Below are 18347 nucleotides of genomic sequence, written 5' to 3'. Positions count from 1 at the left end.
CTGCATGTTCTGCAAGTGCAACATGTGCAAAATCCATATAAAAGTGACGGGTTCTCGGTTTCCATAGCTCAGTGTTAAGCCACCGACACGCAATACAGTTACGCCAAGACTGACTGAAGCACAACGCAACAACGCCATTGGTCGCTTGGAAGCAGACGAATCTCGATAAGATGTTGCCAGAGCTGTGAATGTTCACCCAAGTACCATCACAAGGCTATGGAATCGTCATCAACAACATGGATCAACTTGTGACCGTCCACGATCTGGCAGACCTCGTGTGACCACGCCCGCACAAGATCGCTACATCCGGTTACGTCACCTTCGGGATAAGACCACCACTGCGACGTCTACTGCCTCAACCATACCAGGACTGCGTAGGATTTCCGATCAGACCGTACGCAACCGTCGACGAGATTCTTAGGCCCCATGTGCAACCCATCATGGTGAACGTCAACGACGTTTTTAACATGACAACGTCCGTCCTCACCACTGTCTTCTTGAGACACCACAACATCAACGTTCTACTCTGGCCCTCCAGATCATCAGATTTAAACCCCATCGAACATTTTTGGAACGAGTTGGACCGACGTCTGCGACGGCGACAACCTCAACCGCAGACTCTACCTCAGCTTGCAGCAGCTTTGCAGGCTGAGTGGACAGCCATTCCACAGGATGTGATTCGTCATCTCATCGCTTCCATGGGCAGGAGATGCCAAGCAGTTATTGATGCTCACGGGGGGCATACTCGTTATGGAAGTTAAACTTCAAATAGTGAGCGTGGACCTCACCTTTGCAGACTTTGGATGTTCAGCAGTGAATGTGCAAAGTTTCACACATGTTATACAGAACTACCCGGAATAAACTTGTTAACAATATGTCTCAAATTTTGCCTTTTGCGTTTCTTTTTTTGAAAAGTATACATATCGTACTTTTTAACTTTCTTAGTTTTTACCCATACACTTAATGTCTGTAGTTGAAACGATTTTCCTTAATACTTTGTAATGACATCTCACACTAGCGCAAGTCTCAAGCGACGAACAAGTACTTATGGAGGAAACAAATGTTTGAATTATGTTTTAATGAAGGAACCGGTAACACAAAAAATTCCTTACCAAGAAATTTTCAAAACCAGATTTCTTTATTTCTACTGTACAATATTTTAATTTACAAAACTTCTTGACATACATTTGAGTATATCTTGCGTTAAAACCTCAAGGTTCGATACACATTTGAATATTTTATTCTAAAGCGAAATACGTTTCTTTGGTATAAATTTTACTAGTGAAAGAAACTAAATTTTCTAAATGACAACATTCCGTAAAGTCACTCATTTCTAAGTTTTATTTTCAAATTGCTACACCTCGTGACAACCATTACATTAAGGAATACAAAATAAGAGCTTCTTATTACTTGAATAACCAGTATTAACGATGTCTTTTGTAAATATGTTAACGTTCTGACCTATGGTTGTTTGTAATAACAAGAAAAAACACAATACAGACATATGAGTATCTATACAACTACAATTTCGGTGACAAACACTGGAAGACGAAAACTTATCTAGTGTCTGATGTTTAAGGTACAAAAAATGTGCTATTCCTATATTTAAAAAAATTGTGGACCTAAAGATCCCCAAACTAATAATATTCAACTAGTTACCATCGATCAAAATGTGTCTTGAAAAAAATCTTAATTTCTCGATCAATAATAATGGAGAACAGAAAATAAAAAATCGCATTGACCAGACTATACTCATCTGTGATAAGGTTAAATGTATTAATAAAAACGCAATTCCCAGAAGCATAAAATACATATAGCAGAGAAATAATTAGTATCACAAAAACAAACCAACGAACCGTTCGTATTCCACAGATATTTTCTAGAGTTTAAACAACTATAAGAACTAAATACAAAAAACTCATTCTAAATTCATTAGAAAGTTGCTTTCCGAAAACTCTTTACTTAAATATTGCAGAAAAAGTTTAATAGAATATTACTTCCAGTCATCCTCGTGAATTTAAAATATTATTTATGAGATGCTTAGCTAAAATGTCTCCTCTTCTCTTGTGGTCTGCTGAACTTATTAGCTGGGCCTAAGTCGCTGGAACGGCTACATAATATTTTTTACAAAATAATTTTCTCTGGTACTTTTGTATTAAAGTCAAAATAACAGGAAAAGTCAATAAATTGACCTGGTTTATTGGTGAGAAAAATGTAAAGTCTTCTGACAATTTTGGTAATCGGAGATGGAAGGTTGGTAAGATTGCTGGGAAAGGATTTTGTAATAACATAACCAATGCTAAAGTAACAAATACCGATATTCATTTTCATAAAGAACAGAAAAAAATGTCAACAAAACTAAGATACAGATAACCTTTCAAATGATTTTCAGAAAAAATAACGTGTTTACAATAATCATTTGAAGTTAATCTCAGTAGACTTGACCTCTAAACTATTTTTTTAAAATAAAATGGTGTTCAAAGTGATTGGAAAATTGGTTGATTATATTACATGCAACTGTAGACTCAGCGTGTAAGAATCTTAAACATATCTTTCATTGTTAGATATCTAGTTTCGAGACAGTTAGGTATGCGCACTACTGGTTGGCACAGGTGGTTCTATGTAAAGCAGCCACGAAAGTTATCAACCATAATTATTTGTTGGGAAGTTCATGCATAAAGAACAATTAATTGTCATGACTGAAATGTTGGTTTAAAAAGAAAAAGGCAGTTTTATTTATTGAGGTCTGACGTCATTTTTTGAAAATACTGGGTGATATTTCAGATAGAGCAATATGTATCGAGTATTTTTTGTTGAATATATTTTAGTTGCCAAAACAAAAGACTACGTGGTTAAGCATTATGGTTATACTCATGTAATTCTACGTATACAAAACATTAAATATACGTGAGAAAAGCAAATGGTAAACATCACACGGAAAGAAGGGAAAAACATGGAAAAGGGTCACCAGAGTTTGCAGCGCATTCAATAGAGAAAAACGACAACTAAATAAGTTATAAAGCCCAGCTGAAGACACCGACCGGGTAATACAGCCTGCCACTTTCCTAGCCAGTAAGCGTAGAACCTCTGCATACCTGAAGTACCAGCCTTACTGTTTTTTCTTGGTCTCCATTGATGAAACTGGAACAGTTTTAACACAGAATTTTAGTAAGAACTTAACTAATCAAGAGAAAGCTTTAATTACGTAAATCTTGAGAAGAGTTTCAAATGAATTACTCACCTAGGCCAAATTATTAATAACAATTGTCAGCTAGATTTTTAAAGCACGATATAGTATAATGTAAATGTAAATGGCTTTAAATCTATAATCCTCGATCATATTACAAAAAGCTTATGAAAATAGTTATGAACTACTATAAAAATAACCCTGAAAATGACGAGTTCCAACTTATTCACTTATTATTTCAATATATAACATTAGTAGTTAAAGTTAACTTTTACGACTGTACACAAGAATAATTAATGCAGTCGTAATCATGGACGATGATATAGTTTCAAAGAGATGAGTAATGATATAAAAAATTCTGATATGTCTTTAAAGAGGAGGTTAGAACTAGAAAAAAACATATCTGCTTAATTATTTCTAACAAGTTTAGTGACAGAGGGCATATCAACTGCAAGATAAATAGAACAGGAAAAAATGCAAATGATGTACAAGTTAGAAAAAAGGATCGAAACTAAAAGTTACTGGCAAGCCAAGAAACTACTGGACTAAAAAAAGGTAGTAATATCTTAATTAAAAAACAAAACAAACTAGAATAACATTGTTAGGCCAAAGCCTAGAAAAATTTAAAAGATTTTCATATTAAATTTATGGTGTCTACGATTTAGAGTCAAGTTTAAATAGAGAACTGTTTCATGATCAGTTAATAAACACACTAGTTGATCCTACATATAAACAAAATATAAATTACTTCAATTAAAACATTTACAAAACTCATACCAGATAGAATTATATACATAAAACATGTTATATTAGGTATATGGTGAATAAATTAGTACTAATATTTGACAGTAAAACAGATAAGCATCTTCCAGAGACTAACCATGAAGTAAGCTGGGACTGTGCAGGTGTAATAGGGTAGATTTCACTTGTGAAAGTTCACCACATCTTTTAGCAGTCCATGACTACTGTCTGTTGCCGTTAAATCAACCTATTATTTGGACAATAGGTCTCACCACAACAGATGGGCCCCATTAAAATTCTCCATGTGAGTTGGTATCAAAAATGTTCCTTGACATTACAATCTCTCACAAAAACAAGAACAGAAAAACAACCATCTTATTTTATTACATACCACAGCTTTTACAGTAAGAAATAATATTTTTAAAACAGGTATAAAGTTTCAATCACTGATGTTGTCACTTTCATGTATGCAAGTTTTAAAGGTAAAGAAGGTTTTAGTATTTAAATCAACATTTAACAATCCAAGAACTTGACAGTTAAATACTAAATGGTTCTTTACTGTTAAAACTTCTATACCTGAGAGTGATTGAAACATTGTACATTTTAAAAATTCTCTCTTACTATTAAAGCTGTAACTTGTAATAAAATAACACTTGTAATCAAAAGTAAACTTAAAAACAAAACTACTGACAGCATTCTTAGTATCAGAATATTGTCATAAGACTGGCATATATCAGAATGGAATTCAAAAGGTTCTAATGTGTGCAATCACTTGAGAACAAATACTGCAAAAACTGAAGTGAAAAAAGTCAAAATTTTGTTGAATAAAAGCAACATCCCATGAGTCTTGAATAAAAGGAACTGTGAAAACTACCACAGATGTGTTGTTTGAAGTACAGAATTTACCATTCACATGTAACCATCCTACAATGCAAAAACACTACGGTAAATTAAATATGTCAACATTTCACCCAGGAATTAGAATTCACATAAAACCATTTCACAACAAGTGTGAAAGCACTATGTTACAATAAATAAGAAACTTTTCAAAACTTTAGAACAGATAAATAACTTATTAACTCAAGTGAAAAACAGAATTATTCAGATAACAAAAACTATTATCAAAATAAAAATAAAATTCACACATATTTTAAAAATGAAAAGGTAATTATTCAAGTAATGAAAATGCACAGCTGCTAAGAATAGAAAAAAGGTAACATAACTCAAAACAACCCAAATTAATTCTAAATACAGGCTTAAAAAAACAATGTTCAAAATCCAATAGCTGAAGGGGAAAAAATAATAATGATAAAAAATTAAAGTAGTGCCAGAACAGTAAAGCATTTACATACAAAATTAACATATGCTCAAATATTATGGTTGACTCAAGAGAAAGGAAGAGGATACAGCCAACAAGACACATGCCCGTAAAGTGTTACACAGAAAGAGGTCAAAATAGATCATAAAACCAGAATAAAACAAAAAGGGAAAGACTTGTTTTAATATAAAAGCCTTAGTATGTGCAAAGCTATACAATGGACTACCTGCACTCTTACAACCAAGAATACTAAAACCTGGTTCCTAGTATTGTAAGTCCACAGACAAACTGCTTTGTAATGGAAGATGTATATATAAAAAAAGTTTATTAAAAAATCAACATGAACACCAAACTCTAGTCAAACATAATATACAATATTCTAATCTTAATATATGATAAGCAACTAATACATAAACATATACGTTACTAAAGCATTTGAAGTATACCAATGGTAAAACAAAAATGCATAAGCCCATAATTCTAATAAACACAAGAGAAAGGAAAACAGATTGCTGCTAAAGTTCTGTACAAGCTCCATTCAATAATTAAACATATAATAATAAAATCACTTAAAAGCAAGCTAAATGTTTGAACATTAACTGGTTGTGAATAAGACAAAGTATTTATTGGAAAAATAATTATACATTGGAAAAAGCTTGGAAATATAATTTTGACAAAAAATAAAAGTGAGAGAATTCATGTGGAACACTCACTGAGTGAAAGCAGTAATCCACAACTGTATTGTTGTGACAAGCAATTTTCATGAATTAATGAAATTAAAATAAGAATCTTATCCATGACTAGTATTATATTTCAAATGTGCTAAAAATAAGCATACAGTGGCCAATAATCTATTGAATGAAAAGTCAGTCATAAAGCATACATTTTTTTCACAGACATTACACTCATATACAAAACAAAAAACAAATTACCAGCATGGGAAAAACGTCATTAAAATATATCATTTAAGTAAGAAATTTTTCAACTCCATTAATAAACATTCTAAAACAAATACAATTTTGAAACTTTAAAACAATTTTTCCTATGCTTTCTTCCTCCAGAGGTATCATATTACATTGTTAATATACCATTCCATTTAATGATTTTTACTAATATTTTGAAGCTTAATGATGAACAGAGCATTTTAATTCATTTTATTATTTTGTCCATATAACAATATCTTGTCAGAAGAAATAATGACTGTATATCTAACAATATTACCCAGGAAGAAGTAATTATTCTTTTCTAAAAAAAGCATTTATTTCTTAAGCACATAGCTGCACAATAGGCTATCTGCTCCATACTCACCACAAGTATTGTAGTATTTTATATATATTTTATATATATAGTATTTTATATAGTATTTTAGTATTATAAGCCTTTAAACCTACTGTTGAGCCATGAAGGGGAATTTTAAAAAGTGATATGTTGAAAAATAGTGAAATTGCATCTGATGAAGCCATAAGAGCAGAATTATTAATTAATACTTGGTGAAAAATCCATGTAAAACTCTTCTCAAAGAATCAATTACATGTCTATAAAATTACAATAGCACAAATAGAACTTTAAAAACAAATTGAAGAAAAATGTTCCTAATGATTGCATAGCTGTGCAAAATATTAAGTTTTTTTTTTTAATTTAACATGGATAAAACAATTACAAACATAAATGAAAAAGTGTTAAACAATCATTAGGTTATGCTATACAATTAAGGCAGCTAACACAAATTAATTTCTTCCAAAATTTGCACACAAATCAAACTTCTTTACGAGTCATAAATTCATGCTACAAATATTGCTTCTCTTCAAAATTACTAAAAAATATCTATATAACAGAAATTTCTGTGCAAGTAAGAGAAATTAATAATTAATACTGATGGCCCAGTGGTTTCATGTATTCAACAGACTAAAACTTATCTATACTCTGTGAAATAGCTTTTAACACACAAATACATGCACATATTTAAGTTACCACTTCATACAATGAATAAGTCTAAGAAATGAAGAAATCAGTAAGACAATACAATAACAATTAGTATAAGTGGGGAAGTCATTAACTACATAATACTGAGGGTATTGAAATATACATACATACATAACAGCAAAATACTTGAAAATTACCTTTAAAAGAACCAATACTTGTAGCATAGAAATTATGTAGAGAATTTTTCCTTGAATTAGTATTTTAGATTACAAATCAGTTCAAATCTAATATGACAAAAAAAATAAAAAACAACTACAGAAAAAGTCACATAATTATTTTTTATTAATCTCAAGCACAATTTTAGTAAATCACTAAACATTCTACTTTAATAAGAACTGCATTACTTATATATTTACATAAGTGGGAGGATTCTACTTTCAATACATTGCTTACAAACTCAAAGAAATATGATCCAAACAAACACAATGAAAAAGTTACTGAAAACTACTACAAAAACATTTACATTACTAGTTATTACTAATCTGTGCAATATCAAACTTTAGAAAAATAAACTGAAAGAGTAAAGTATATGATAACTTTTAAGACTGTATAAATATACAATAATGCAGTTAATCTATACTAATTGTAAAAATACTTTTTTATAACTCATTATAATAATTTTACATAATACATACAATAGAATAGGAAATACTTTTATATAAAAAGTTATAAATATATATATACTTTTAAATTTAAATGTATAATAAAAACCACACAAATATATGTAAAATGTTTGACTGACAAACTTTCTTGCACGGCTTTAACTCTACCATGTACTTGCATAAGTGTACAAGACATGCATTGTGTGAGCATAAATCCTTTTTAATACATTTAAAAGGTCATTTTTTTAGGATATTTCAAACAATAACTTAACTGTCAATAAGGTGAAACATACTATATTCAAATGCTTTTCTTTGGTTATCTGGTTTGTACAAACTGCAGAAAATGGTGAAATTATTCAAGAGCCTAGTTTATTAATCTGTAAAATGATTAACTTCAGTACAGGATGCTGCTCTCCCATAAAACTTCTGCATGCATTAATTACTCCAAAATTTTTTTTCCCATTTGTAGTCTGTATAATGTGAACTAACTTTTCAATAAATTTGGAAGTTTAGATTCATGTGCATTAATAAATAAAACTAACTATATGAAAAGGAACAATGATTTATTCACTAGTTACATGCATTTCTTATTAGTTACAAGCAAATTCAATTATCTATATCAGTTTATCAGAACTATGATTGAAGTTCAACTTAAAGAACGATTACCAAATAATGCAAATACAACCAACAACTAATGATATATCCACTTTCAAGCCCTTCATCAAATCTATAAGATGTGCTATCTTAAAATTGGCATGTAAATATATTTGCATTTTACTATTTAATAAAGAGTCAGTGTATGAAAATTACCAATTATCCTTTTATCACCATAATACTTCATTTTTCTTTTACATATACAAAGTTAGTGAATATACACAACAGAATGGAGATCTTGAATTTGCTTACATTTTATCCAATAGTTTTCACTGTAATATGACTGAACAAGATGAGCATACTATTAGACTACAAACACAATGAGCATCTTTAAATATACCTATACGTAGAAGTCAGAAATTGAGAGGTCAAAACATGCATGACATAACCATTTACAAAGTACTATTCAACATGTTTCCCTATTGCACATTTAGCAACTGTTATGGTAGAAGAGAGTAAATACCAAATACAATAAAGAGGTATATGGATAAAACTTTAGATCAGTATTCTGTAGGTTCTAGAGACTATGCAAATACAATAAGCATACTATATGATGGTTAAGTGTTTTTATTTATCACATGAATATGTGATCTAACTTATCAAGTTATTAGTCAAACTGATGTTGGAAATTCATATACATATTATGAGTATATGTAGATTTGTAATACACCCACTTTTGTGTGTACAATAGACTTGTGTATTTGATTAAAAGCTTGTCACATTCTGCCTTGACATATGCAGTAAATTATAAATTACAGTATACATCTCTTCTCCAATAAGCAGTTGGTATAGTGAATTGACCTTGTGCATGTCTGGAATTTGTCTACATTTTCCTTTATAGTTTCATGGTGAAAACAGACCGGCATACTATTAGACAAGTTTTAACTTCTTTAATGGTTCATTACTGATAGCAAACTTTAACTCCATACACAATGAATGGCTTTAAAGAAAACTTACACAACAATATAAAGTATGATAAAAATAATGTCAAAACTGATCTGGGAGAGTAACAGTAATAACCTTTTGTAACAAAACCTACAAACTTGAGTTTGTCAGTTAAAGTTTGTGTCTAATAAAATGTGGTCTTATACTTTAGCAATTATTACAGTAAGTATGGAAAAAAATCAACTCAGTCTAAATTACTAAACAATGGAATAAGAAAGCATTTAAGGATTCACTGTAGAATATCAAGGTATAATCCAAACTTCTAACTACACTTATACTTGCATATATGTGTGTGTACTGCTGAAACATTGAACGTCAGCTAGGGCCCCATTATCTTTAATAACACCACTTCAACCTTGATACTACAACTTAAATAACAATTATATAGACATAATTATGTCTATAGAAGGTCTAGCAAAGACAAATACAATACACACAAGTTTGGGTAAACATTAAGAAATGAAAGTTGTGTGTTAAGAAACAGAAAGTTTGTATAAAGCAGTCAATCACAAAATTACAATAAAATAAGGAAAAATTCAGCTCTACATTTGTCTCCAATAGAAGTCCCAAGGTAATCCAAGTTATTCAGAACTATTAACTAGATAACAAAGATAACGAAACATAAACCAAGTTTTATATATTAAGACACAGAACCATAAAACCTACATGAAATGTGTTGCAGAGTAAAACACATGCAGCTATTAAAAGTAAAACACAACAAAGTAGAAGGGAAATGATACACTAAAATATCACCTTAGCACACGTTGACTATTTACTGTTTCTTTACCAAACAAAAAGAGTTACAATACCTGTCTGGAAGTTAACTTCTTGTTCTCTTTAACTTCTACACTCAACAAACAAAATGGTCTCTATTTTGATGAAGAGATTTAGTGATTATCACAACTACTTAATTAATACCATTTAAAACACGATTATCAAAACTTTTCAAACTTTATTTCATGCTGTTATCTGCACACATTACTACTCAAGGAAAACAGAAAAATGCATTTTACAGGCAATTTTTGGAGTTCAATACTTTTGTGGTCTAGCTGCACAAAAGTACATTATAATTTGTGTAAAGTTCCCTTGAATTTTGCTGCTTCATAATTGTAATTGTCACATTCATACCTAGTACAAGTGTACTGTTAAAGTTTTTATTTCTGTTTCTGGAAAATGTAGTGTTTGACCTTTATAAATTAGTTCTGGGAAAAACTCAACCAAACAAAAATTTCAACATTTAATGCTACTTTAAAACAAAATACATCACATGTTCTAATTTGCTTGACTACTAATTTACTTTATATATATATATATATTTACACACACAACCTACAGTTTATCAGTTTGATAGAAACATTATGTAATTTCTTAATTACAAATGTTACAAATGTTGAAATATTTCAAGGAAAAGATGCTGCTAAATGTGATTAATTTACAACTATGGTTGCTACGAAAAGGCAACTCTTAATGTTAACAAGCTGTATAGCAAATGTTTTGAAATTATTAATGGTGTTCAATGCTAATGTCAAAAAACAAGTTATACCTGTTGTACCACTACTTTATTTAAAACAAGTTGTACCTGTTGTACCACTACTTTATTTAAAACAAGTTATACCTGTTGTACCACTACTTTATTTAAATATTTAAATAATTAGTTGGCAAAAAACTACAACATTTTATTTCTTTACTTCATCTCAATTAAAATTAAAATTTGCTTCAAGTTTCCATTCTGCAAGTAATTTACATATTTTAATTATGTCATGTCATCACACAAAACAAGGACATAAAAAAATTATAATTTTAGGGTTTATTAAATGCTAACTGACAAAATTTCAAATATAGTTTGATGGAAAAAACATTTATTTTTCATCTGAGTAAACTTTAAAAACATGAGACTATGTTTACACAGTCACTAAGCTATACTGTTTCTACAGTTACATGCAGCCCATTCTTACTCGCATGCTTTTCATCCCCCCCCCCCATCAAATGCAAGCAATCATTCATAATTATTGTTAAAAATTGTCAGGGAGGCATCATTTACAAGGAATTGTGTCTAGATATGTCTAAAACTCTGTAAGGGATATAAAAATACACAGGAAAAATATTTTCAATAATAATAAAAAAACAAAACAGTATTATTATTTTAAGATTAAATTAAAAGGAAAGGATAATGAACTGCACAATTTCATTTGGAAATAGGTAAATACATATATATACACACACAGTGTTATACATATATATAAATACATCACACACAGTGAGTTAGACTAGATGATTTAGACTTAGAAAAAACTGTTATGTTGGTATGTTGGGGTGAATATACAGAGTTCATTCCATGTTGGGATGTTGTAATACCACGATATCGACATGCTTCACTATCACCTGACCATGAATGAGGAATTGTGTGAACCACCACCTGGCAAACTGGCTCAATTTTCTTGTCTTCAAAGGGTTTGGCTGTGAGAAGTAGGAATCAGGCAGGAAAATGGGAAATAATTGAAACCCCATGTTTAACAAAACAATGTATAACATGAAAGCAAATTATCAATGCAAAATAAAAGGTATTAAACTTATACAATTCATCATTTGTAACGAGCAAAAATAATTTTTACATTCAATTTTGACTTCTTTACTGTATAGAAAATTCGACCCTGACATTGCAAGATATCACTACTGTGTTTAAAACTTGTACACTTAATGTTCGATGTAAAAAAATAACAAATGGAAGTTTCTGGTTTTAGAATTAGTATGTTAAGTAAAGTACCAAAGGGTTGGTAACAGTACATGAAAAAAACCAGGCAAGAGTTTAAAGTCCCAAAGATTAAGGTTCAAAAACTATATTTAACTACCACAGGTCAAGAACAGAGGAGAAAATCAAAAATGCACAAGCAATCTTAACCAGGAAAAGTAGGATTTATTCAAATAACCCACAGGATGTACCAGGATGTAAGAGGAAAGGGAGCTGTGGACTTAATAAAAAGAATGGGAACCATTAGACTGGGGAGTACATCATGAGGCCAGCATAGACAGCCCAAACTGCCAAGATCCAATGTAGTTCAGTAAAAGGATTGCTACCATCAATAAACTTGCGGGCTATGAACTTCATTGTTTCATCTAAGATGATAACTGGAAGGGAGATCTTCAATACTGCCATCCACTCCTCGAAGGAGAGTGGACAAACAGAAAATACAGTCTAAAAAACAATGAGAGAAAAAACTTTGTTAACTTTGTTTTAAACAAACAGTTTATATGAAATAACAAAACACTAGAGTTAACATAAAATCAAATAGAGTAAGTTAAATCAAAGGTCTAGCATATCATTTTCTCTAAATATAACTGACTGAAAACAGATTATAAAACACTAAAAGTTTTAAGTTGAAACTAACTTCAACCATCTTTCATATAGATACATAATTATATTGTGCAAGTACAATTGAGCCATTTAATGTCTATAAAATTATATCATATTATCATGATACTAAGCAATCACAAAGGATAGAAAAGTATTCACTAAAACAAATCACAATCTGAAAGGCAGATCTTTCTTCTTTAGGAATGAATTGGCAATACTACAAATATATTATTTGTCAGAATATTAAATCATGCATATATATATTAGACACACACACACACATACATTGGCATCTATAAAGTATAACATATATTTTCAATAAATAAAATGCAAGAAAGTTAACATTTTCATTAATTGAAAATGTATTTCTGACAGATAACTCTACACACAGAAAGTTATTTCCTCTTGAACTGTGTTAATATGCCTGAAAGACTTGCATGCCACCAGCCTCATAAAAACTACCACCTAAAGTTCACATTAATCACATGAAAATGTACTACTGCATGATGACATATCATGTAGCAAAACTCTCCATCAACAGGAGTGTGACACACCTCTTTGCACAAATGCACCCTCTACACTTACATCCAAAATATTTAATTCTTTGGCAAGGCAACACAAATATATACCAGGAAAGTTGGTAGGATGTGCAGGGATGTGTATGGAAGCAAGTACTTGTTGGAAATCAATTATATAAAACATCAACTGTTGATGGGAACATCTAATGAAAACATGATGGGAGACAAAAAGACCACGGTGATAAGCATACACAGTACAATGGCATGCTGAAGTAGAAAGGTGACAAGAGTGGGACAAAGGTATAGATAGCTATATGATCATGAAGGATAAATGGATAATCCCACACACAATGATAAAGGGATGTTATATCCTGTGGGAAGAGCAGTGTGTGTGTGGAGGATCAAGAGAGGTGGAAAATTGGAAAAGGGGAAGACAGGGTTGAGACTTAATAAGCTGAAGTAATATAAACAAGGGTTGATATATTGTAAGAGACCACCAAACAGAACTCTTAAGGGGTGTCCTAAAACAGAGGGAAGAGATATAGAGGAGGAGGACATGCAAAGTAGAAAAGACGGTACAGACTAGACCAAAGTCACAGACAGCCAGGGTTAACAAATGAGATGTAGAAACAACAAAAAAGCAAAATAAAAGAAGACCACTCAGTTAAGAACCAATGTATTGCAATGCCTCCAGAAAATGACAGGTTATGAACGCATTCAAAAAGCACAAGCTCAGAACCAAGTCTGAACACTATTTTCTAGATGCATTTGTAAAGAAGGGAGAAAACCAGATTAAGCACTATCTATGAAGAGTACATGGTACAGAAACAGTCCCATTTAAACATTGATTACACTATGTAACAAACTTTCTACTTTTTCTTGTTCCTGGGCAGAAAGTGTTATTTCCCAATTGTTTATGCCTAAAGTAAATGGAAATGACATATTTTTCTCTTCAAACTTTGCTTTTGTGACCTGGGAGCAACTAATGAAAACATGATGGGAGACTATATTTGGGGGCTGATACGTGAAAGTGATTTACATTACAGTTGCAAATCTTGAGAAACTGCTCACTTCTAAACATTTTTGTTCATTTTTGTATAACTTTAGTATAAATACATGTAAATACATTTTCTCTACTTTTACAATATAAGCAATTAAGAAATAACATATACTATCCAGGATCAAAATTTATTTTACACAGTGTTATGGATGACACCATATGGTGTAAATGATTAAGTCTAAACCCTATATACTAATGATACATGAAGTATCAATCAACCATACCTAATCTTTATAGCTTCATGATGTTAGAAAAACATGTAGGTTCAAGAAGTCTTGGTAGAAATGAAATAAAAACCCTGTAAACTAAGCACATATGAAAGATGGAACTTTCTTCTTCAGGGGCAAACTGAAGTAGAAAGGGTCATCTTTTGAAAGCACTCAGATTATAGGGCTTTTATTTCCTTTCTGATCTTTACAGATGATGGGCATATGTTAAAAACCAATGAACAAGTACAAAACATTATTTATCATGTGTAAATATAAAAAGTAAAAAATAATGAACTAAAGCAAAATAGTATTGGGTATGTGTGGCCTGTCAAGGAGTAATGGATGAAAACTAAATACTACCATCCATGGATACTAGTTATGTAGTAAAAAACACTAAGACACACATTAATCATGAAGTAGACACATTAAGAAGTATTGATTGATTTATGTTTTATGGCACAAAGCAGCAAGGCTATCTGCACCAAACATTCAGTAAAAATGTAAAAAATAAATAAATAAAAAATAAATAAATAAATGTAGTAATAGACATAAATGGAAATGAAGGTAAAACAAAAAAGTATAAAACCAATGTTGACACCTAGTCTACAATGTTAAGATAGAAGGTAGAGTATAAGAAGTTGTAAGGTATTTACTCTAGCAAAAAGGTAATGATCATAACCCACTAGGAAGACTAACAGGTAAGTTCAAGAACCACCGTCAGTCACCTGAAGTTGGTCTTTCCAGTCCTGGTTCCGGGTTATGTGTCATAGCAACCAGTATCAAAATGTAAAAGAATAGAAGTTTTAAAAGATACATAGCAAAATTGTAACAATGAGTAGCCTAATGTCCAGTAAAAAGATAAAGTCAAGTAAATGGAGTAAAATTTGTAAAAGTAAATGAAGGTAAAAACAAAACAGCAATTAAAACAGAAAATGGTGTAAAAACCAATGGTGACATCCAGTCTTCAAAGTTGTAAAATATTTACTCTAGCAAAATGGTAATGATCATAACCTGCCAGGAAGACTAACAGGTAAGTTCAAGAACCACCGTCAGTCACCTGAAGTTGGTCTTTTCAGTCCTGGTTCTGGGTTATCAGTCAATATGGCCAGTACTAAAAAGTAAAGTAGTAAAAGTGTGAAATGATATGCAGCAAAAGTATAATAACAACTCGCCAGGATGACTAACGAGTAGTTCAAACACTAGCGTTAGTCACCTGAAGTTGGCCTTTCCAGTCCTGGTGTCGAGTTATTTAATGTTCTGGCCATTGTCCAATGTCAAATTGAATGAGAGAGATTAAAACAGTAAAAAATGAACCACAATTAAAAGGTGTAACGAATAAATATGCAACACTTAAATGAGATTAAAAAGATTAATGGCCATTAAAAAATTAAAAACATTATCAAGGTGGACAGAGTCACCATAACCAATAACTATGTCCAATGTTACAGACTGACCCTGGGAAAAAATATGTTTAAAATATTGCCGTCGTTGAGAATTGTAACGATGGCAAGAAAGTAAAACGTGGTTGATAGTGATTTGAGTGTTACACAAACTACACATTGGTGCATCAGTTCCAGATAAAAGAAAATGATGAGTTAAAAAACTGTGACCAATGCGTAGTCTAGTGAGAACAACTTCCTCCTTCCGAACTTTACGGAAGCTAGATGGCCAAAGTCCAATTTTGGGTTTGATTTGAAAAAGTTTGTTGTCGCATTGCTCACTCCAAGTGGACTGCCAGCTGGCACGGAGCCGAGCCTTGAAGACAACACCATAGTCCATGTACGGAATAGGCATAGGAGTGATGGTGCTGAAGCAGACATATTTAGCTGCCATGTCTGCAAGCTCATTCCTGCGAATACCAACATGGTCTGGTATCCAGAAAAACTGGATTGAAGTAGCTGCTAATGAGAAATGGGCCAGTCGGTTTGAATATCAGCGAGAATAGGATGTGAGCTAACGTAGCGATTCCAAGGCAAGTATAGAACTAAGCAAATCAGTATAAATAGTGCAGTTGGAGTACTGCTCAGCTGCAATATGATCCAGGGCAAGAGATATGGCATACAGTTCAGCAGTGAACACAGAAGCTGTAGAAGGGATTCTGCACACAACTACTGACCCATAGCAAACCATAGCAGAGCCCACTGAATTACCTGATTTGGAACCATCTGTATAAATGGGAACTGAATGATTGTTTGAAAGATATTCATTGAATAAAAGATGGTACTTCCAATCTGGAGTATCTGCCTTTTAGGTGACTGAAAGAAAGATCACATTTGGGGCTGTAATAAGCCATGGTGGGATGGGCCGACCTGTGGAATCTGTAATGTTATCCAAGGACAGACCCAATTCATCCAATTGCCGGATGCGAAGGCCAAACGGAGCAATGACAGATCGTCTGTTCTGAAAAAGTACTGCCCACCAAGGAAGGAAAACACATTTCCAGGTGGGATGCTTTGGTAAGGAATAAAGTTTCGAAGTATATTGTAAAGATAGTTGCAAATGGCGAAGGTGTAGAGAAGGTTCATGAGATTCAATGTATATACTTTGAACTGGAGAGGTAGGAAAGCCCCAGTGCAGAGTCAAGTCCTTGGTGATGAATGGGGTCCAGCATCTTTAAGACCGAGGGTCTGGCAGAGCCATAGACCATTGATCCATAATCGAAGTTTCGATCTAATAGAAGCACGATATATCTTTAACATTGAACAGCGATCTGCCCCCCAACTCGTAGAAGAGAGAACACGGAGGATGTTCAGTGCTCTTGTGCATTTGACCCGAAGCTGCTTTAAGTATGGTATAAAGGTCAGTTTACGATCAAAGATAAGCCCCAAGAACTTGGTCTCCTGGACCACTGGCAGCAAAACTTCACTGATATGAAGTTCAGGATCAGGGTGAATACCCCGTCGACGGCAAAAGTGCATGCATACAGTTTTGGAGAGAGAGAAATTAAAGCCGTTCGCCAGAGTCCACTTCCGTACATAATTGAGGGCAGTTTGTAGTTGCCTCTCAATATATCTCATGTTTGACGACTGACATAAGATGTGAAAGTCGTCGACATACAGCCCATTCGCAACAGTGAGAGGGAGTTGTTCAGTGATGGCATTTATCTTTATACTGAAGAGTGTAACACTCAATACACAGCCTTGAGGGACTCCAAGTTCCTGTACAAAAGAACGGGAAAGTGTTGAACCCACACGAACTTGGAATCTCCTGTCCATTAAAAATTTTTTAATAAACATGGGTAGATGGCCAAGTAACCCATATGTATGGAGGTCTCGCAAAACGCCTACCTCCATGTTGTGTCGTAAGCCTTCTCTATGTCAAAGAATATTGATACAAGATGTTGGCGGTTGAGAAAGGCTTCTCTGATAGATGTTTCAAGAGGAATTAGGTGGTCTGTGGTGGAGTGCTGTAGACGTAACCCACACTGGGTGGGCGAGTGGAGGTTGTTTGATTCAAGGAACCAAACAAGACGAGCATTAACCATCCTTTCTAATGTCTTACAGAGACAGCTTGTCAAAGCAATTGGACGGTAGTTTGAAGGAATCTTGGGATCTTTCCCTGGCTTAGAGAAAGGTAAAATAATAGCCTGGCGCCAGGCATCAGGAAAAAAATTCTCCTGCCAGATCCGGTTGAAAACAATCAGAAGGACATCAAGAGAAGCAGGAGATAGATGGTGCAGCATGTCATAATGAATATCATCAGGTCCAACAGACGTACTGGCAGACCGATGAAGGGCCATTTTTAGTTCCACCAGGGTAAAGGGACAATTATAGTCAAA

The 18347-nt window shown here is 32.6% G+C and overlaps 1 protein-coding gene across 6 annotated transcripts in view; it reads right to left on the bottom strand.

Annotated features, from left to right (window-relative positions):
- Positions 1 to 1119: 1119 nt before the first annotated feature.
- The window catches only part of LOC143243910 (calcium-transporting ATPase sarcoplasmic/endoplasmic reticulum type-like), a 134437-nt gene continuing 117209 nt past the window's right edge, over positions 1120 to 18347 (bottom strand). For 2 of the 6 annotated variants that reach the window (XM_076487688.1, XM_076487689.1), the window contains exons 24-25: positions 12506 to 12623; positions 1120 to 3141 (exon numbers count right to left, since the gene is read on the bottom strand). In XM_076487688.1, the coding sequence (XP_076343803.1) occupies positions 3110 to 3141; positions 12506 to 12623 (150 nt within the window). In that variant the 3' untranslated portion in view covers positions 1120 to 3109. Of the gene's footprint in view, positions 3142 to 11546; positions 11888 to 12324; positions 12624 to 18347 lie in introns of those variants that run through there. The other 4 variants (XM_076487685.1, XM_076487686.1, XR_013024810.1 and 1 more) reach the window with 3 other exon arrangements.

Source organism: Tachypleus tridentatus, chromosome 2, assembly GCF_004210375.1.
Source record: "Tachypleus tridentatus isolate NWPU-2018 chromosome 2, ASM421037v1, whole genome shotgun sequence".
Lineage (NCBI taxonomy): Eukaryota > Metazoa > Arthropoda > Merostomata > Xiphosura > Limulidae > Tachypleus > Tachypleus tridentatus.
The sequence above is the reverse complement of the archived record's forward strand: the minus strand, read 5'-3'. Positions and strand labels throughout refer to the sequence as shown.